Source organism: Sylvia atricapilla, chromosome 1 (assembly GCF_009819655.1).
Source record: "Sylvia atricapilla isolate bSylAtr1 chromosome 1, bSylAtr1.pri, whole genome shotgun sequence".
In the NCBI taxonomy this organism is placed as follows: domain Eukaryota; kingdom Metazoa; phylum Chordata; class Aves; order Passeriformes; family Sylviidae; genus Sylvia; species Sylvia atricapilla.
The window spans coordinates 152,286,553-152,306,818 of record NC_089140.1 but is presented as its reverse complement, the minus strand read 5'-3'; the positions used below and the strand labels follow the sequence as shown (position 1 = coordinate 152,306,818).

The 20,266-nt window shown below is 50.6% G+C and overlaps 2 protein-coding genes across 2 annotated transcripts in view; both read right to left on the bottom strand.

The window, feature by feature from the left end:
• The window catches only part of LOC136361290 (rho GTPase-activating protein 39-like), a 68,764-nt gene extending 64,278 nt beyond the window's left edge, over positions 1-4,486 (bottom strand). Inside the window, exon 1 of the mRNA XM_066319139.1 lies at positions 4,411-4,486. Within this exon, the coding sequence (XP_066175236.1) occupies positions 4,411-4,421 (11 nt within the window). The 5' untranslated portion in view covers positions 4,422-4,486. The remainder of the gene's footprint in view (positions 1-4,410) is intronic.
• Positions 4,487-14,930: 10,444 nt separating this feature from the next.
• LOC136375268 (feather beta keratin-like) lies at positions 14,931-18,867 on the bottom strand. Its single transcript, XM_066340686.1, has 2 exons — positions 18,573-18,867; positions 14,931-15,161 (listed from the first exon to the last, which is right to left on the bottom strand). Exons 1-2 carry the CDS (start codon positions 18,865-18,867, stop codon positions 15,103-15,105), a joined length of 354 nt encoding a protein of 117 aa, XP_066196783.1. The 3' UTR covers positions 14,931-15,102.
• Between the last annotated feature and the right edge of the window lie 1,399 nt (positions 18,868-20,266).

Here is a 20,266-nt window from a genome sequence, read left to right as displayed (position 1 = left end):
ACTAAAGATGGGATTTGGTGGGCCAGGATTTTCATGGAATGGATTCCACACGTTTCCCAGGATGTCCAACCAACCGCACACACAACTTTTCAGGAGCCTGGAATTCCACAAAACACCCCTTTTATAAAAAATTACCGCGGATCATTTTGATCCAGCGAGGAAAAAGCCTGGAAACCCTACAAAGGGTTGGACAAATCCATAAAAAACACTTTTGGGATTGCATCCAGGGGTAAAAAAATAACAAAAAAAAAACAAACAACAAAAAACAACAACAACAACAAAAAAAAAGCAGCTTCTGGTCCCAACAAAATTAAAAAAAAAATAAAAATAAAAATAAAATAAAATAAATTGGGATAAAACTGAACTGACAGATTTTCATGGATATCAGGAAAATCCGTGGTGAAACACAACCCCCAGCCAGGATTTGGAAAACCTTCAGGAGCCTCCCTTTTCTCCCAACCTTTTGGGGTTGAGCTCCACGATTTTAAGGATCTTTTTCCAGCCGAAACGGTTCCATAAATCCCTTACCCCACTTTGCTCCGGCCACCCTCAGGAACCAATCCCACGGCACAGCGGGAACATTCCCGAAAATTCCTTTGAACCCATCTCCAGCCCCTGTGGTAAAAGAGCAGCCCGAGGACATCTGGCTCACAGACAGCTCCCAGACCTTGGAATTGCAGCAGGGAAAAAAAAAAAAAATCCAGGAACTGCAGATTGGGATGGGAAAAGCAAAGATTTCCTTGGCAAACTGGAAAAAGAGGGGCTTTCTTCCCAAAGGGAGCACTGAAATGCTCCTTCCCAACGGGATTCAGGTCGGGATGATCCTGAAAAATCCATCCCTGGTTCTGGTGGGTCGTGCCACCGCCGGCGAGACAAAAAATTCCGATTTTTGGAGTCAAATTCGCCCAAATTTGGGTTTTTTAGGCCTAGAATTGCTCCTGGTCAGCGATCCTAAGATCCAGCACTCCAACTCCAGGTTGGAAATTTGAGATTGTGGAATTAAAAAAAAAGAAAAAAAGGAGGAGGACTTAAGGATTTAAGGCCTCTTCCAAGCCAAACCATTCCGGGATTCTGTAATTCAGGATATTCCATGGAAATATGGAATTTTTTCCATATTTCGAGGAAAGGGAAGGCCTCTGGGAGCCTGGAGCTCTCCCTCCTCCACCCATCCCAAAGGATAGGGAAGGAAAACAACCTGAAATCCCCCCAAAATCCACACGGAATAACACTCGGAGAACTCCAAAAATCCATCCCAAAACCAGGCAAATAATCCGAGATTCCACGTTCCTGGAGTGATCCGTATCCACAAACCCCGCCGCTCTTCCCCATTCCATAAAACCATCATTTTCCCACCCCGGCAGCACCAAATCCCACATTTTACAACCCTGCTGTGGTTTTTTTTTTTTTTTGGGATAAACGACCAACCATCCAGGGAAAAAAAAACCAGACATTCCATGAGGGAAAGGAGCCCAGCCGACCCCGACGGACACGGAGCACCACAAATCCCAATCCCCAGCCACCTGCTGCTCCACAGCTCCACTCCAAACATCCCAAATCCATCCATTTTCTATGGAAAACGTGGTTTTTTTTTTTTCCTCTCCCCCTTAATCCCACCCAGCTGCATGTGCCAGGTGAGGCTCCAGAGGCCGGGAGCAGCTGCGGATTTCTCCGCAGAGGTCACTCCAGGGGTCGATTAAAGTGGGGAATAAATTAGAGGATAAAGGAATAACTCGATAAATCGCTCCCCCCCCTCCAAAAAAAAAATTAAAAAAAAAAAATATCGCTCGGTGAATAACGAAAAAAATTAAAATAAAACGATAATAAATAAATTGATAAATAAATAATCAAACGAGGGAATAAACAGATGAGGGAATAAAGGAATGAGGGGAATGAATAAATAAATAAGGAAATAAATTTTAAAAAAAAACTCCCATCCTGCAGTTTTCGCAGCCGGAGGGGGGAACGCAGGGAATGGAGGGAGAGGAGGGGAAAAAAAAAATAATAAATTAAAAAAATCCCTGAAAGGGCACGAAATAAAATAAATCCCAAACAACTCTGCCCCCTTCCACCTTTCCAAAAAAAAAAAAGAAAAAAAAAAGAAAAAAAAAGCAAAAAAAAAAAAATCCACCGGCGGATTTGATCCTCCAGATCCCCGCCCCAAATTCCGGCGCTGCGCATCCCGCTGCAGCCCCCCCGCTCCTCTCCATCTCCATCCCTCCTCTCCATCCCTCCTCTCCATCCCTGCCCGCTCCCCTTTTCCCGGCGCATCCATCCACAGCCACTCCCTCCCCTGCCACACCTTACACCTTCCATCAAAACACCTTCCCTGCATCCCACGGGATCCATCCCGGCTTCCATCACACACCTTCCCCCCGGCCCCATCCCGACAGGAGCATCCGCGGGATGGGGCTGGATCCAGCTTTTCCATCCTCACCTCTTCCCAGGGAGGAAGGGTGGGATTTATGGAACCCCCCTCCCCACCGCGATCCTGCGGAGGGGTGGGATCCAAAACCCCCCTTTCCGTGGGATCCCGCACCTCCAAATCCCCACTTCCCTACAAAAAAGGGATGAAGGGTGGGATTTAACCCCTCCAAAAGGAACAGGATGTGATCCAGCTCCTCCAAAAGGAGCAGGATGGGATCCAGCCCCTCCATAAGGAGCAGGATGGGATCCAGCCCCTCCATAAGGAGCAGGATGGGATCCAGCCCCTCCATAAGGAGCAGGATGGGATTTAACCCCTCCATAAGGAACAGGATGGGATCCAGCCCCTCCACAAGGAGCAGGGTGGGATTTAACCCCTCCATAAGGAACAGGATGGGATCCAGCCCCTCCACAAGGAGCAGGGTGGGATTTAACCCCTCCACAAGGAGCAAGATGGGATCCAGCCCTTCCATAAGGAGCAGGATGGGATCCAGCCCTTCCATAAGGAGCAGGGTGGGATCCAGCCCTTCCAAAAGGAGCAGGATGGGATCCAGCCCTTCCACAAGGAGCAGGGTGGGATTTAACCCCTCCATAAGGAGCAGGATGGGATCCAGCCCTTCCAAAAGGAGCAGGATGGGATCCAGCCCCTCCATAAGGAGCAGGATGGGATCCAGCCCTTCCATAAGGAGCAGGATGGGATCCAGCCCTTCCAAAAGGAGCAGGATGGGATCCAGCCCCTCCAAAAGGAGCAGGATGGGATTTAACCCCTCCATAAGGAACAGGATGGGATCCAGCCCTTCAAAAGGAGCAGGGTGGGATTTAACCCCTCCAAAAGGAGCAGGATGGGATCCAGCCCCTCCAAAAGGAGCAGGGTGGGATCCAGCCCCTCCAAACCCCCTTCCCCAGAAAAAAAAAAAGGGGAAGCAGGGTGGGATTTAACCCCTCTGGGAGGCAGCAGGATGGGATTCGGCACCTCCACGACGCCCCTCAAGGAGAACAGGGTGGGATCCAGCACCTTCCTAAGGATCAGGGTGGGATCCAGCCCTTCCAACCTCCCCAAAAAAGGGAAGCAGGGTGGGATTTATCCTCTCCATAAGGAGCAGAATGGGATCCAGCTATTCCAAACCCCCCTCAGGAGGGGCAGGGTGGAATCCAGCCCTTCCAAACCCTCCCAAAAAGGGAAGCAGGGTGGGATTTAACCCCTCCATAAGGAGCAGGATGGGATCCAGCCCTTCCAAACCCCTCTCAGGAGGGGCAGGGTGGGATCCAGCCCTTCCAAACCCTCCCAAAAAGGGAAGCAGGGTGGGATTTAACCCCTCCATAAGGAGCAGGATGTGATCCAGCTATTCCAAACCCCCCTCAGGAGGGGCAGGGTGGGATCCAGCCCAAACCACGGGGAGCAGGATAAGATCCAACCCCTCCATAAACCCCTCTGTGAGGAGCAGGGTGGGATCCAAACCCCCCCTGTCCTTTCCCAATTCTCCCTAAACCCCAGGGTGGGGTTGAGCTCCATGCCCCTTTTGCAGCCACGGGGAAGCAGGTGGGCGAATCCAGCCCCTCACACACACACACATCTCCATGCGCCAAAATCCGGGAGAGAGGGGCTTGGAATTCTCCAGCCCAACCAACACCTGGATGTGCAGCGCAGGTGGGGACGCCGCGCCCCAACCAAACCTCATAAAATCCCACCAAAACGGACTCAGAGGAGTAAGAAAACCATTCCTCCATCCCAAAAAAGGGCTAAAACCCCCCTAAAGTGGTGATGGGGGAGGGGTAAAGACCCCCCCGCTCCCCAAGGGCACCTCAAAGGGTGGGGGGTCACCCCCAAAAGGACCCTATGGAGAGGAAGGGGATGCCATAAAGGGGTTTTTTTTGGGGGGGAGATTCAGACCTGGAGGCGCATCCCCCTCCCTCACACCCAACCCACCCTCCCCCTCTTTTTTTTCCCTTCCCCTTTCACTTCTTCCCCGCCGCGACGGCGCTGCTCACCTCTCCGCCATGATCCCCCGGCGGCTTTACCGCTGGCCGCCGCCGGTCTCGGCCCCGCTGCGGGCTCCCATGGCCCTTCCCCGAGCCGAGCCGAGCCGAGCCGAGCCGAGCCGAGCCGAGCCGAGCCGAGCCGAGCCGAGCCGAGCCGAGCCGAGCCGAGCCGAGCCGAGCCGAGCCGAGCCGAGCCGAGCCGAGCCGAGCCGAGCCGAGCCGAGCCGAGCCGAGCCCACCCCTCCCGTGCGCGGCCCCTCCTCGCTCCGTGCGCCCGCTCCCGGCGCCTTCTGAGCGCGGCCGCGTCCCCGTCACCAGCGACAACGGCGGCGCGGCCAATGGCGGCAGCGCTGCGGGGCGTGGCCCCGACACCTGCCCGCCCCCTCCTTGCGGCAAAGCCACGCCCGTATTCAAATGAGAGGGCGGGGGATGATGGGAAGGGTAGGAGGAGGGTTTTTTTTGTTGGGGGAAGTGCGCGCGCGTTCTGGGAAATACGGTAGCGCGGCTGGCGCGCGGTGAGGAGGGAGGCGCGGAGCGGGGTGCGCGTGCGCACTGGGGATTACGGTAACGGCGGATTACGGTCGCGCCGTGATGCGCATGCGCATTTTGAAAGCAGGGTAGTTTTGCGGTGCGCGTTTAGAATTACTGTAGTTGTGTTCCCGTGCGAGCTCGGAAATATGGTAGTTATGTTGGATTCGCGTTAGGAAATACGGTAGTTGTGTGGTGATGCGCAACTTGAAACGCGACAGCTGCGGCGCGCAAGCGCATTTGTGATTACGGTATTGTGATGCGCGTGGGGAATTACGGTAGTTGTGCGCATGCGCACGTTAGAAACACCGTAGTTCTGGTATAACGTGCGGTTCTAATTACGGTAGTTGGGAGATACGGTATGGGAGATTGATAGGCTTTACACACTTAGAAATACGGTAGTCACGGCGCGCAGGCGCGTTTGGAAACGGTAGCTGTGACGCGCATGCGTATTGGGAAAGACGGTGCCCTTGGACTTACGGCACGTGAGATGTTATGCGGATTTGTAATTACGGTAGCTCTGCTCGATGCGCCTCTGGAATTACGGTAGTAGGGGGTGCGCGTGCGCATTTGGAATTACGGTATCGTGCAGCGCACTCTTAGAGCTGCAATAGTGCGCGTGCGCATTTGTAAACACGGTACTCGCTTGGGGGTCATACGTACCCACGGCGCTTGGTGTGCGCATGCGCTCTTGTAAGCACGGAAATTGTACGACGCACGTTGGACATTACGGTACTGAAGGTGCGCATGCGCTTCTCGAAGTAGGTAATGGATGCGCAAGCAGAATTACTGTAGTTGTAATGCGCATGCGCACGTTGAATTACGGTAATTTTGTGATGCGCGTTTAGAATACGTTGCTTTCAGTGCGCATGCGCGCGGTGAAATTACGGTACCGGCACAGTTAAAAAAAGCCGGTATTTATTTTGCGCGTGCGCATTTTAAATAACGTTAGTGTCACTGCGCATGCGCACTGGGAATTACGGTACAGGCGTACGCGCCTTTGAGGAAAAATACGGTACCCGCTGCGCGCACTCGATTTTGTAAATACGGTAATCCCGTATTTCCCGAAGCGCACGGCAGCGGGGGAGGGGCAGAAACACGCGTGGGAGCTCCCGCGGACGCGCTGTGCGTGTTGTGTGTGCACCTCCGCCAAACTCACACATGGGGGGTCCCCAGCACCCCAAAACCCAAAGGTCCCCCAAGGTGGGCGACCTTCACCCCACCGTGACACCGTTTGGCCCCTGTGACACTCCTCACCACCGTGTCCCCCCAAAATACCCCGCTGTACCCTGTGGGACCTGTGCCACGCTCCCCGCACTGTCCCCGCTGTCGCCACCCTCTGTGTCCCCACCTTCCTCCATCCACATCCATGTTCCCATTCCCGGTGTCTTTGGGATGGGGATGGAGACCCCAAACTGGGAGGTCTGGGTCCCAAACTGGGACCAAACTGGGTCCCTCCACCCAGCGCTGCCCAACCCGCTGAAATTTGTCCTCTCCACACTTTCCATCCCACCTCCTCTCCCCGCTGCTCCATCAGATATTCCCCCCGGCTGCGATGTCCATCAGCACATCCCCAAAACCCCCGCGGATGGAGCCCAAAACTGTTTTTGGGAGAATAAAGGGACAGCTCTCCCCAAAATACCCCGCTGTACCCTGTGGGACCTGTGCCACACCCCCCGTACTGTCCCCCCGTGTCACCACCCGCTGTGTCCCCACCTTCCTCCATCCGCATCCATGTTCCCATTCCCGGTGTCTTTGGGATGGGGATGGAGACCCCAAACTGGGAGGTCTGCAAACTGGGTGCCCCCAGTTTGCCCAACCCGCTGAAATTTGTCCTCTCCACACTTTCCATCCCACCTCCTCTCCCCGCTGCTCCATCAGATATTCCCCGGCTGCGATGTCCATCAGCACATCCCCAAAACTCCCCGAGGATGGAGCCCAAAACTGTTTTGGGGAGGATAAAGAGACAGTGACACCTGAGTTGGGGGGACACCACGAGACCCACGGAGCGACTTTCACCTTTCACCCCGTGGCCAAAACTTGGGTGTTATAAATGCTAAGAAGTCAATTCAAAAATAACAGAATTTATTTAGCAAATTAAAAAAAAAATAAAATTAAAAAGCCACAATAAAATCGGACAACATCGATCGAATGCTGGGTGGGCAGAGTGACAGTAACAACGGTACTATTTAATTTCAGCTACATATTTCTGGGTCTGTACAGTTTTGTACATTTATTCGCCCTGAGGCCAATTCCATTGAAAGTCCAAATATTCATTTATCTCTTTATTTCCAAGCGAGGTCTTGAAAGGGATTCCCGTAAGTGTGAGAAGACGTTGATGGTCTTCCCAGATTTCTTCTTTGGTCTTCCATCTTCTTTGGATTTCCTCTTTGGGGTGCTGATTTGATCATCCTCCGGATCTCTTATCAAGATTGATATCAGATGTCGAGCAGCTGTGAAGTGGAGGCCCATCATTGATGAATCTTTGATAAAATCTCCGGTCCGTCTGTGTCATTTCTGTAGCAAATGTTGTGGTTTCACAGCTCGAACCACGGGCCTTGGAATCTCCGAGATGCTTTTTAATGGACCAAACCTTTGATACACGAATTTATCCATTACGTTTACCACAGTGGGGAATTAAACTCTTTCAGGAGTTGGGGGGACAAGTTCGGTCACGGTGTGAAACCAACCACAAACAAAACCCTTTTATTCCCTTTCCAGCCTCAGCATAAATCCCTGACTTGCAGTTTTTCCAGGAATTTGGCCGTCTGTCTCGGCAGGATCCGCCGTGCCCGGGGCTCCGGGTTGCTCCTCACATGTTTCTTTTTTCTTTTTTTTTTTTAACACGGCTGCGAGAGTTTCCTCACGTCCAACCCTTGTAGGTTTTTTTTTTTTTTTGGGAGCAGAAGGACCCAAAACCCGTCAGATTTTTCTCCTCTGAGCTCCTTTGGGACGTGCGTGGAGCGGGATGGAGGCTGGGAAAAGGTGAGTCAATAAAATTTTGGTTTTTTTTTTCTGAGCTTTTTCTCCTGCTCCTTTTGCTCTTTGAGTTTAGGGGTTTTTTTGGAAACATTTCGTTTGGGGCTGGTTGATTTTTTGTCTTTTTTTAAACTTTTTTTTTTTTTTTAATTTAACCTGATTTATGCGGGACGAAAGAGCAGCTTTGTCCTTTTCTCTAAGCATCCTGATCCCAGAAAAAACCATTCCATCAACAAATTCGTGGAATGGTTCGGGTTGGAAAGGGAATTTCATGGAATTCCACCCCACTGCCATGGGCAGGGACACATCCCACTGCCCCAGGTTGCTCCAAGCTTTTTCAGCCTGGCCTTGGACACTTCCAGGGGGGAATCAGGATGTCTCTGAGGGCTCTGATGTGGCACTTGGGGACGTGCCACAAGGTCCCCTCCCAACCCAAAACCATCCCATGATCCTATTCCTGGACACGTTCTCCCTTTGTTCTACCTGGGGCTTTTCAGGAGAAGCTCCCAGCAAATTTCTCTGACTTTTAAACCTTGATTAAACACGAGATGCCAACCACTGAAGCCCGTGAATTCCCGCTGTCTTCATCACCATGGAAACGTGAGACTGTTGTCTTTTAATATTTTTAAGTTATATAAAGGCTTGGAACAACTCCGAAAGCCCTCCCTCAACGATTAAACAACAGGAGAAAAAAAGTGGAAAAAATAAATCCACTTCTCCAGCAAAGAAAATGATGGAAATGGATGATCTTGAAGGTCTCTCCCAACCCGAACCATTCCATGATTTTTGCTTGCTGAGCACACCGGGAATAAAATCCAATCCCATTTGTCCTGCTGCCTCTCCACAGCCCAAATCTGTGAGTGCTGATGTTTTTTTAATCCCATCGTTTAACCCGTTGCTCCCTCTCCATTCCTCCCCCGGCCTGTTGCCAATCCAAAATTAAGGAATGAAGCTGGAGAACAAGACTCCTTCAGGACTGGAGAGCGTTTTTTTGGGGATGATTTTTTTTTCCTGTGCTGGTGAATTTTCCTTTCCTGGCTCTCCTGACGTTCACACAACCCCGAATAATTTCTAAATTCGCATAAAATCTTCCTTTCTGTTTGCCTGGCTCCTCCGAAAGGTGCCCGTGTCCAGCTGGGAATTGGGAAATGTTGTTGTTGTCCCACCTGGGAGCCGCAGGAATTCAGCCCCCGGGCACAAAGTCCTCTTGGGCAACGCTGGATTTGGGGGAGTGGAAAACCTCATTCCAGTCCTCCGGAGCCTGTGCCTGAGTCCTCTCCTGGTTCTTGAGCAACTTCCCCAGGGAATAACCAGATCCAGGCCGGAGAGGAGGGCACAGGCCTGGTCCTGGTGTGCCCAGGGCAGAGGAGGCCCAGGAGGAAACACGGATAATTCCCTCTAAAGAGTCTCCCTGAATCCTGGATCCTCATGGAGCGGTTTGGGTTGGGAAGGGACCCTCAAGTCCACCTGGTTCCGTCCCCGATTATCCCAATCCCTCTGCCGGGGCAGCTTTTCTCCGGAAAGGTGAATTCCATGGCCGTGGGGGTTGGTTTAAGGCAGAGCTGTCGCTCCAGAGGCTTTTCCAGGCTGGAGGGATTTGGGCTCCCTCCCCGGGGTGGGATGCAGCCCCCCAGGAGTAATGGGGCGCCGACAGTGGGATCCTGGAGGGATGTGGCCGATGGATTCGCTTCCTTTGTTTCCCGTGAAAAGTTGGATTGGCCTGAAATTCTTTGGGAAAGGGCCTGGAGGGACAGGATGAGGGGAATGACTTTAAATCCACCGAGGGAATTTGGGATATTGGGAAGGAATTCCTCCCTGTGAGGATGGTGAGGGGTTGGAATGGAATTCCCAGAGAAGCTGTGGCTGCCCCATCCCTGGAAATGTCCAAGGCCAGGTTGGATTTGGCTTGGAGCAATCTCGGATGGTGGATCGAGGTTGGAACGAGATGATGGTGAAGGTCTTTTCTCACCCAAAGCATTCCATGATTCCATTTTAAATTGTAACATCAGGGTTTTTTTTTTTGTTTTTTTTTTTTTTTTTTTTTTTTTTTTTTTTTTTTCTGAGTGCTCCTGTTGAATTTGGTGCCTTTTCGAAGGGATTCAATTTAATTCTGATTTGATTTTTAATTTTTAGGGATTTTAATTAGTGGAGGGAGGAGAATCCAAGTGGCATCTCTCCTGTTGAGGGATAACGATGCCAAACTTCCTCTTAACCAGAACATTGCTGCTGCTCTCGCTGGGCCTGGAATTATTTGGGTTGGAAAAGACCTTCAAGCTCAGAAATTCCAAATATTAATGGCAAAGATTCATCCTTTCAGCTGGAGAGGAAGGAATTCCTCCCTGTGAGGGTGGTGAGGGGTGGGAATGGAATTCCCAGAGAAGTTGTGGCTGCCCCATCCCTGGAAATGTCCAAGACCAGGTTGGATTTGGCTTGGAGCACCTTGGGAAGGTGGAAGATGCCCCTGCCCATGGGAGAATGTTGGAATTAAAGATCTCAAAGGTCCTTTCCCACCTGAAGCATTCCATGATTCCATGACCTGGGTGCTCCGGATTGTCCCGAACTTTCCGTCAGGGTGGGGACAGGGAGGGGAGGAGGTGACAACACCCAAAATTCGTGGTCCAGGGACTCTGTGGGTGGTGAACAGTGACATGGAACTGAGGGGTCTGTGGCACCCAGCTGATTGGATGTGAAAAAAAATTCGGGTTTTGTTCTTGGTATAAACATTTTTAGCGGCATTTTTGCCTTTGGATCGTTTTGCTGCTTTCTCACAATTTATGTTTCGTGTTTCTTTGCCATTCCCCCCTGCCCCGTATTTTTTAAAAAAATTGATCCTTTTCCCTTTCCCCTCTATTTTTGCGTCCTCATTGCTCAATCTTAATAATTTCTTTAGGTGGAGTTTTCCAACCAGGTGGGTTTTTTTCATCTGTTTTTTGGCAAAGTTTCTCCCCCCGAAGGCTTTTGCTGAGTGGTTTGGTTTTGGCATTCATTCTGATTTATCCTGGTGGGGCTTTATGGGTTTATTTAAAGCAGAAGGTTTTTGATTTGTTTTTTTTATCTTCAGGGTGTTTTTTTTTTTTTTTTCCTTCCCCATCTGCTTTTTGGGGGTTCTGTTGATGGATTTATCAATTGCAGCTGGTTTTGATGATGATGATGATGATGTGGAAAATCAGGGCCCCTGATTCCACAGGACGTGGAAAAAGTGAGCAGCACTTTCACCTCCACACCGAAGTGTCCTGAAATTAATTGCTCATTTTGATTAAAGTATCGCCGTCAAAGGTGCCAATAAAAGCTGGTTTAATATAAATTACATTTTATCGTACTTTATCTGTGTGTAAGTTTGATGGGAAGGTTCACCCTCCTAATTAAAATGAAATTATGGCGGGGAATGACCTCCAAGGTTGTCACCTCGGATGAAACATAAAAGGGAAATAATTAGAATTAATTTAGAATTATTTACGTGGATAACGAAGGTTTAAGAAAGCTTGGTGGCATTTTATCATGGGCTTATCGTTGATTTATCATGTCTTATCACTTATTGTTCTTATTAATGAAGCAACTCGTTAGGATGGACCACAATTAGAGGAGGGACTGAGCCAGTTTTGTGTTTAAACAGAAAACTTAAACTGTTTAAACAGAAAATTTAAACTGTTTTAAACAGTTCCGTGTTTAAAATCAGTCCTGTGTTCACCATAAGGAACTGAAATCTTGGGATCAGCTTCCTGCCACGACAAATCCCAAAGGGGCATGGAACTGTGGAGCTGCTGAGGTTGGAAAAACCCTCTGAGACTGAGTCCAGCTCTTCTTCCCCCAGCAGTGCCAAAGCCACTCCTGACCACGTCCCCAAGTGCCACATCCACGTGGATGTTGATCCTGCTCAGGGATCAAGACAGCCCTTTCCAGGGAAGGGATTTTCCCTAATATCCAACCAAATCTCCCCTGGCACGAGATTTCTTCTTGCCCCTTGTTCCCTGGGAACAGAACCTCTTGGGTTTTTTTTTTTTTTTTTTTTTCTGGTGGTTGTTCCAGAGAGTTTTTTGCCCTCCGAAGGCCCTGAGCCAGACCCGAGAATGAAACAAAGTCTTCAAGGTCTTGTTTTTTCTTGGTTTCTCACGTTGTTTATTAATTTTTATCTTACAAAGCTCTCCGTGCCCAGCTGAAGTGTTCTGCTGCTTGGACACAGGACGATTCCGCCTCGATGGGAGGTCGCTGTCCTTTTACACAGATAATTACATGTCTATTATTTATACAGATAATTACGTGTCTATTATTTATACAGACACGTATAAAAATATTATGTTATACATGTAAAAATTTATGTGTATAATATTTACAGTTCTGTGCCAATACCTGTCACCTGGACTCACAGGGTCACCTCTACTCTGACCCAATCCCCTTAAATTATTTTGTGCCACTGTCACAGTAGAAAATGGAGGCCAGAGGAGAAGAAGAAGAAGAACCCAGGGCACTGCCCTAAATCCTCCATCTTGTTCCCCCTGTTTTATATTCTAAAAACCCAAAACTACAAAATTTTCCACCCGGTGATAAACTACACTACTGTCTGTCACACCTTTGTGACTTGCAATTCTTCTCTCAGTGTTGGAAGTTTTTTTCCATGGGCTGAAGTCAAAGACTGTGTCCTACTGGACAATCCCCCTGGACAGACCCCAGACCTCCCTGGCCAGGATTCAAACCCTCTTGATCAGGTCCCAGTTCTCTCTACCGAGGTCTGTGACCCTCCAGGGTGTCCAGAGGAATGTCCTGGACTCCAGCAGAACCCAGGTCCCACCTGGCTCCACACTCCTGCCAGAAGGTTCCCCCCTGTTGGAGTCCAGGACATCCCCTTGGACAACCTGGGACCAGAGGAAGGGAATTTGAGCCCTGGACAGGGGAATGTGGAGCCGGTCCAGGGGGCTCAGAGACCTTGGCACAGAGCCCAGGAAAACAACCTGGAGTTTGATTTTAATCCATGGGAAAAGCTTCCGACACTGAGAAAGGAATCAAACCACCGGGATGTGAAAACAGTATTTTAGCACAGTAGATGATATAGAATTCAGTAGTTTTAGGGTTTATAGAATAGAGGTAAATCGGGACGAGATGGTGGAATTTGGGTGGTACCTCATGTACTTCTCCTTCTTCCTCGTCCTCCATCTTTTGGGGTGGTGATGGCACAAAGTATTTAGAGTGGATTGGAGCAAAGCAGAAATGACACTTTTAGTGTGGGCACTGGGCATTGGTACAAAACAGTAAATAACCGACACGTAGTTGTCTGTATAAATGTTAGGGAACATCCCATTGTGGGCAGTCGCCTCGTGTCCCAGCTGCTGTCCGGATCTCGGCTGGGAGCAGAGAAAATTCTGAGATATCAAATAATAAACAACACGAGAAACCTGAAAACAAACCTTGAAGACTCTGGCTTTTTATACCGACGCAACTCAGGGCTTTTAGAGGGCCAAGGACTTTAAACCACCTAAATCTTGGGTGAGGGGAAACCCCCTGAGACTCCTTTTTGTCCAGGCTGAGCCCCCTCAGCTCCACTGTTTGTGGAGATGATTCCCTCTACTCATCCGTAATTTTTCCAGTCTCTGGTTAACTAATCACTGAAGAATCACTGAAGTTTCCGAAACAAATAGTTCCAACACCACGGGAAGAGGTTTTCAGACAAACCCAGCCTATCCTTGAACTCTCCAGGGATGGAGGAAAGGAGATGAAAAGGTTTCTCTGGGAATTTCTTTGCCTTGCCCTCAGCACAGGACACAGGAGATGCCTCAGGCTGCGATGGTCCTGATGCCTTGGGAAGGGTGACCTGGAACAGAGCTGAAAGAACAAAGCAGGTATTTATTAAAAAGCCTTAAAGAGGATCCACCTTAGGCAGAGAAAGAGCTTGGCCAGGGCTAGACTCAAGATGGACCCAAAACGGTCACAAAATGGACGACCAGTCGTGAGGTTTCACACTTTTATAAGTTTTGGTTCATTTGCATGTCGGGGTTTAATTGTCCAGCTACAGCTTCAGGTTATGAAGTCTCACCCTCCTTGTTCTCTCCCCTCAGCCCTCTCTGGTTAATGCTTTTTTGGGCCTGAAAATTGTAATGGTTGTTCTTGGTCTCAGGCTGGAAAAAGGAATTTTTTTTTTTTCTGCCCTGTGAAGAGAGCGGAGTAACAATTAATATGAGGGTCAGACCTACACGCCTGGGCAGCACAGATTCTGAAAAACATGAAGGATAAAACTTAAAGCGTCAATCCCTGTGGAAAAGGGACCAGAGCCCGTTTGGTCGGTGCCTTACAGGTTATGGGATGGGGACACCAAAGTCAGTGCTGACCCATAACACATTTTTCCCGCTTCCTTTCTCTCTTCTTCCTTTTTCCTCTGCCTCCAGCATTTCTTTCTGTGTCTCCTTATGGATCGTGAATGCTGTTGGGGAAGGAAGGTGAGCATCCACGTGGATGAGCACAACTGTAGCCGAGCCATGATTTGGGAAAGGGAAGGGCTTGTGCAGTGTGCTGGAAGGAAAAATTACACCAGCAATTGTTCGGGCTGAAATCTTTCCCTGAATAAGTCCTGGCACCTTGGAGGGTCACGTCTCTGTTAGGAGGAGTGGCTTGGCCAGACTGGAAAGAGGGTGGACAAAAACCCCAAAACCTGCTGGAACTGGTGGACAATTAACACCTGAGTTCAGGCCACGAGAGGTTGGAACAGTCTTGGGAGAAGAAAGAAAAATGAATCATTTGAGGCTGTGATGCAAGAATACTTTATTAAGGCAAAAAAAAAAAAAAAAAAAAGTGAAAAGCAGGAGAATTAAATAACATGGAGCTGGTCTGAGGAGCAACATGACAAAAATCAGCACAAATGCTTTGCTTGCAGAAGGTCTGGCCAGAGAACGAAAGCCTCAGAGGGGAGAAACTCAGCAGAGGTCCCCGATGGTCTCTGTCTTGGGAGAAGGGGTTTGCAGCAGAGGAGTCTGGACAGAGCCCAAATGGGTGATGCAGAGCAGGGAGTGGGAGAACACCAGCAGGAAGATGGGCCGTGTTTGCAGGCAGCCCAGGCTGGCCCCTTGGCTGCTGCCTTGCTTGGAGCCCTGAGAGCAGGAGCTGGAAGTGCTGAGCCCCTTGGAGAGCCTTGGCCCAGAGAGGCGTCCTCAATGGCTGAGATGTGTTCCAGGAGTGGGTGGTTGGTGTCAGGGCTGGTGCTGAGGGCCCTCAGCAGATGTAGCCGCCCCTTCTGCCGTAGCAGCCCAGGCCTCCCAGGCCGTAGCCAAATCCACGGCCATAGCCAAGGCCATAGCCAAAGCCACCAAATCCCCCAGAGATGGGCTGTCCCTGGACACTGAGTTCAGTGCCCACGGCAGCCGAGGAGGTGGATCCGACGACGGTGCTCTGGGGGAAGGAGGTCATGATGGGTCCTGGCAGGGTGACCAGCACAGGGGAAGGGTTGATGATGACACGGGAATCCTGGCATTGCAGGGCACAGGGCTCGTTGCAGCTGTTGGCCAGCGGGGTGGGTCCGCAGGGAGAGCAGAGGTTGTTGCAGGCCATGGGTGTGCTGTGGAGGGTCCCTGGAAGAAAAGAAGTGAGACATGGCATAGGCAAGGGGATGTGAGGACTGATGCAGTGTGGAGGCTGTTGTGGGTCTGTGGGGAGGTGTGAGGGCTGCTGAGGCTGGTTAGGAGCGTGCTGGAATGGAGGGTGCAGGGGATCAGGAGTAGAAGGTTCAGGAGTTTGAGGCTCACCTGGTTGTCAGCAGGAGGAGAAGCTCTGAGGAGAAGTGTGTGATGGAGAGAGGCTCTGGTCTGGCTTTTATGCTGGCCCAGTAGGGGCGGGACAGCCTTGTCCCATGGCCTTGGGGCATTTTTGAAGCAGCAGCTCTTTTGTGGCTGTTGACTCATGAGGTGGGGAGTGTTTTCCCTCCCACAATTGTGCAGTGTCACGTCCTGCCCTTCATTCTCTGTCCAGCTGACCTTGGCGGCAACTTTAACAATTTGGTGTTTGGGTGGATGTGATTGTTCCCTGTGTTTCATGGAGGGCCAAATAAACAACCAGAGCCCTGGAGATCTGCGATGTCACCAGTGAGGTCATTTTGTGTGACTCGTGCTGTGGTTTGTGGGTGCCTTGTGAAGTCTGGGACTCTCTTTTGTGACATGGGATGTCCATCAGCCCTTGTGTTCCACCCAGGAATGCTGACGGAGCTGCTGATGTCTTGGGGAGGTCACTCTGCTGTACCTTGACAAGGTCCTGGAACCTGGGAGTGTTTCCTGATGGATGGAAGAGATCTCCTGGCCTTGTGTTCTGAATGGGATCTGGAGAAGATGTGGAAAGCAAGAGCGTGTGGGGCTGAACTTGTTCCACTGTTTTGGTCCATTTGTATTTCTCAAGTTTACATGACAACGTTTTCGGACATTTAAAGTTTATTCCGTGACCTGGTTAAGAAATCCAGAAAACAAACAACAAACCATTACTCGATCCCTTTTTGCCGGGGCTGTGACCTCAATTCCCTTATTCCGCATTCAAGCCATAGGGTTTCCTAATTTATGTTCTAGAAATGTTAGCATTTTGTTCCTCTGAGCAAAACCTAACAATTACTAACGCACAGTCAGTGTGATCCTCTCCCCTCTCATGGTTCCGATGTGTCTTTGTAAATTCTGTGATTCTGTGTCCTTCTCATGAGGCCACGTCCGTCTGACCTTAGTGGCAGCTTTGAATTCTTTTAATTGCCAATAATAACGACCAAATTCTGCTGTGGATGGCTGATGTCAGGGCAGGCTGAAGACGTGGCCCAAACTTTGCAGAACTGTGGTGTCATCATTTAGGTCATCCCGTGGCCCTCGAGTGCTGTGGATTTTGGGTGTGTTGGAAAGAGTTGCCCCCAGTTTGTCTCAGCCCTGTGGGGCTGGTCTGAGCTCTGCAGTTGTTCCAGGTATTTGGTGTTGTCCCTTCCATTGCATTCTCTTCTTCTTTGCGTTTCCCCACTGTGGCAAACTCTGACATTAAACTTTGTATTTCATGTTGGCCGTGCTCTTCGGGTTTCTCTCTGCCTCTCTTGATTTTAAGGTTTTGATATCCAGGGCATTTTGTGTCCCGGCTTGGGCTGAGGGTTGAGGTCACTTCTCTGGGCAATATCTGATTTGTCAGAATGAGGATTGGGTGGTTGGAGGGTGTTCTTGGAGGTGAACATTGCATGATCCTCAAAACCCACGCAGACGAGTCAGGGCTGTGTCACTGCCCAGAGTGGTGGCCTGGGAAAGGTCTGAAGGGCAGGACCCAAAGACTTGTGGTCAGTGTCCCAAAGTCCAGATGGCAGCAAGTCCCCAGGGCTGTAGCCCAGGAGTTGGATCCTTTGGTCCAGGACTGAAAACCAGAGTGGTCCTGGACGTCTGCTGGAGCTCAACAGCGACAGGTGCCAGGCCCTGTTTCTTCAGTGAGAGTCACCCCAGATGGGATAAATTGTCTGAGTGTCAGTCGGAACAATTGTTTTCTTCTCCAAAAAGATCCCTGTGGTTGTGGTTGAGAGGAAATGGAGCAGGAGTTGTCCCTGAACCATCGTGGGAACAGGGACCTCAAGTGTCCAGGGTGGGATCTGGAAAAGTGTTCAGACCAAAGAGGGAGAGGTGACTCTTGGTGTGTGTTTAGCACTGGTGAGGTCTCATGGGAGGGGTTGTGGGCAGCCCTGGCCTCCCCAGGGTGAAAATGAGGTCGATTTGGTGAATCCAGACCATTTCAGGGCCAGCAATATCCTAGAGGAGGATCTTTCCCAGAGGAGAGGCCGAGAGGGCTGGGCTCCCAGGGGACAGCGGAGTGTCAGCAGTGAGTGTGAATCCCTGATGGCAGGGAGTGAAGTCCAGGGAGCCTGGCTGTCCTCAGCCGTGCTCACGTGGAGGACAAGAGGCCTTGGGCACAGGGGAAAAGAGATAGAATTGTGTGGGAAAGGAAAGCCAGAATTTTTCAGCGTGAGGCTGGTGACAGAGGGGAAGAGGTGGTGTATACTGTGCTGGGAGATGGAAACATAAACTGTCCATGGTGCTGGGAACTCTGCTCTCGCTGGCCTTGCCTGAGCAGAAGGGAATGAAGCTCTTGCACTCCAGAGCTCCTGGCGGAGTGGAAGGTTTTGTAACTATTTGTTTCAGAGGGATTGAAAATCCTTCTGGGAAAAGAGTTTGTCAAGTGTCTTGTGTCAGAGAGAGACTTTGCCGGAGCCCTGAGTGAGAGAGCATTGATGTGTCAAAGCCTTTGGTACAGCATTAATGTGTCAAAGCCTTTGGTACAGCAGGTGTTTGGCTTGTAAAACCTTTTGGAAGGTTCCCCCCATTCTCTCCTTCCCGTGCAATTCTTGTTTGTTACTGGTGGTGACACCTTTCCTGGAGAAAATGTTCTGCCCTTTTCCTTTCACCAATGTCCTGTTGAGCCCCGGGGCTGTGCCGGGTGAGGATGTGAGACCACAGGAATTCAAAAAGGAAGAGGAGGCGTCTCAGGCTTGAATGCAGAAAAACTTTATTGAGACAAAAGAATGAATGGGCAGGGGAATGAAATAGGAGAGACACACTGTGAAATGCGAGCACAGTGACCATCAGCCGAGGGGATTTCCCTGCAGGAGCTGCTGCCAGAGCCCTGAGCGGGTGGTGTCAATGGTGCTGAGACCCCTCAGCAGATGCCCCTTCTGCCGTAGCAGCCCAGGCCTCCCAGGCCGTAGCCAAATCCACGGCCATAGCCAAGGCCGTAGCCAAAGCCACCAAATCCCCCAGAGATGGGCTGTCCCTGGACACTGAGTTCAGTGCCCACGGCAGCCGAGGAGGTGGATCCGACGGCGGTGCTCTGGGGGAAGGAGGTCATGATGGGTCCTGGCAGGGTGACCAGCACAGGGGAAGGGTTGATGATGACACGGGAATCCTGGCATTGCAGGGCACAGGGCTCGTTGCAGCTGTTGGCCAGCGGGGTGGGTCCGCAGGGAGTGCAGAGGTTGTTGCAGGCCATGGCTGTGGGGTGGAGGGTCCTGGAAGAGAGGAGGGTGAGGAAAGTAAAGAGTGCTGGGTGAGGGATTGATAATGAAAGAAGATGAAGGAATGGGAAACGTGTTGTGAGGCTGTGAGGAGGTGTGAGAACTTCTGAGGCTGTGGCCAAATGTGCTGGAAGAGAAGGGAGTGGAGTAGAGGAGCAGGAGGATCAGGGTTTTGAGGCTCACCTGGTTGCCAGCAGGAGGAGAAGGTCTGAGGAGAAGTGTGTGAGGGAGAGAGGCTCTGGTCTGCCTTTTATGCTGGTTGTGGAGGGGCGGGACAGCCTTGTCCCATGGCCTTGGGGCGTTTTTGGGCAGCAGCTCTTGCCTGTGCCAGATTGTGGAGTCATGAGGTGGGGAGTGTTTTCCTTCCTGGAGTTCTGCAGTTTCACATCCTTCCCTTCAGGCAGTGTCCAGCTGACCTTGGCAGAACTTTGATGAGTTGGTGTTTGGGAGGATTTGACTGTTCAATGTGTGTCAGGGAGGAATGAATAAACAACCACAGTCCTGGAAATCTGCAGCGTCATCAGTGATGTCATTTTGTGGCACTCGTGTGCTGTGGTTTGTGGGTGCCTTGTGAAGACTGGAATTATTTTCGGTGACACTGGATGTCCATCAGTCCTTGTGTTGCACCCAGGAACGCTGCGGGAGCTGCTGATGTCCTCAGGAGGTCACTCTGCAATATCTTGATAAAATCTGTGTGCCCAGGACTGTTTCGTGATGGATGAAGGAGAGCTCATGGTTGTGTGTCTTGAATGGGATCAAGGGACAGGATCTGGGAAACTGAGGATGTTCAGATTGAACTTGTTACTGTGTCATGGTGCATCTGGATTTCCTGGCTTTACACAACAACCCGATCTGTCATTTACAGTGTATTTCCTTGACCTCATTCAGAAATCTAAGAAATAAACCCCAGATGGGGCCCATCCCTTTGTTCCCAGCCTGGTCCGTGGCCTCAATTCATTTATTCCTCATTGAAGCCGTAAGGTTTCATAAATTATATCCTTCCATCCGTAGTCTTATGTTCCTCTTACCAAATAACCATTCATTACTAACGGATGGTCAACAGCCTCCTCTCTCCTTCTCTGCCATTATTCGGGCATTTCTCTGTGGAATTCTGAGACCCCACTCCCTTCTCTGGGGGCTGTGTGCATCTCCGCTTGGCGGCAGCCTTTGATTGTGCATTTTAGAGGCCAAATCCTGCTGTGGTGGGTGCGGGGTGAAGCCTTGAGCAAAGCTTTGGAGAACGGAGGTGTCATTACTGAGGCCACCCCGCGGCACTGGCCTGCCCTGGTTTGTGGGCGTGCTGTGAAGTGTTGCCTCCAGCCTCTCTCAGCCCTGACAAGCTGCTCTGGGCTTTGCAGCTCTCCCAAGTATCCC

Bases quoted from the DNA above. Each gene is read 5' to 3' on its own strand.
- LOC136375268 (XM_066340686.1), bottom strand. From the start codon at position 18,867: ATGGCCTGCAACAACCTCTGCACTCCCTGCGGACCCACCCCGCTGGCC. The intron at 15,162-18,572 runs GCCTGGGCTGCT...ATGGCCGTGGAT, and splicing joins ATTTGGCTACGGCCTGGGAG to TTGGCTACGGCCTGGGAGGC.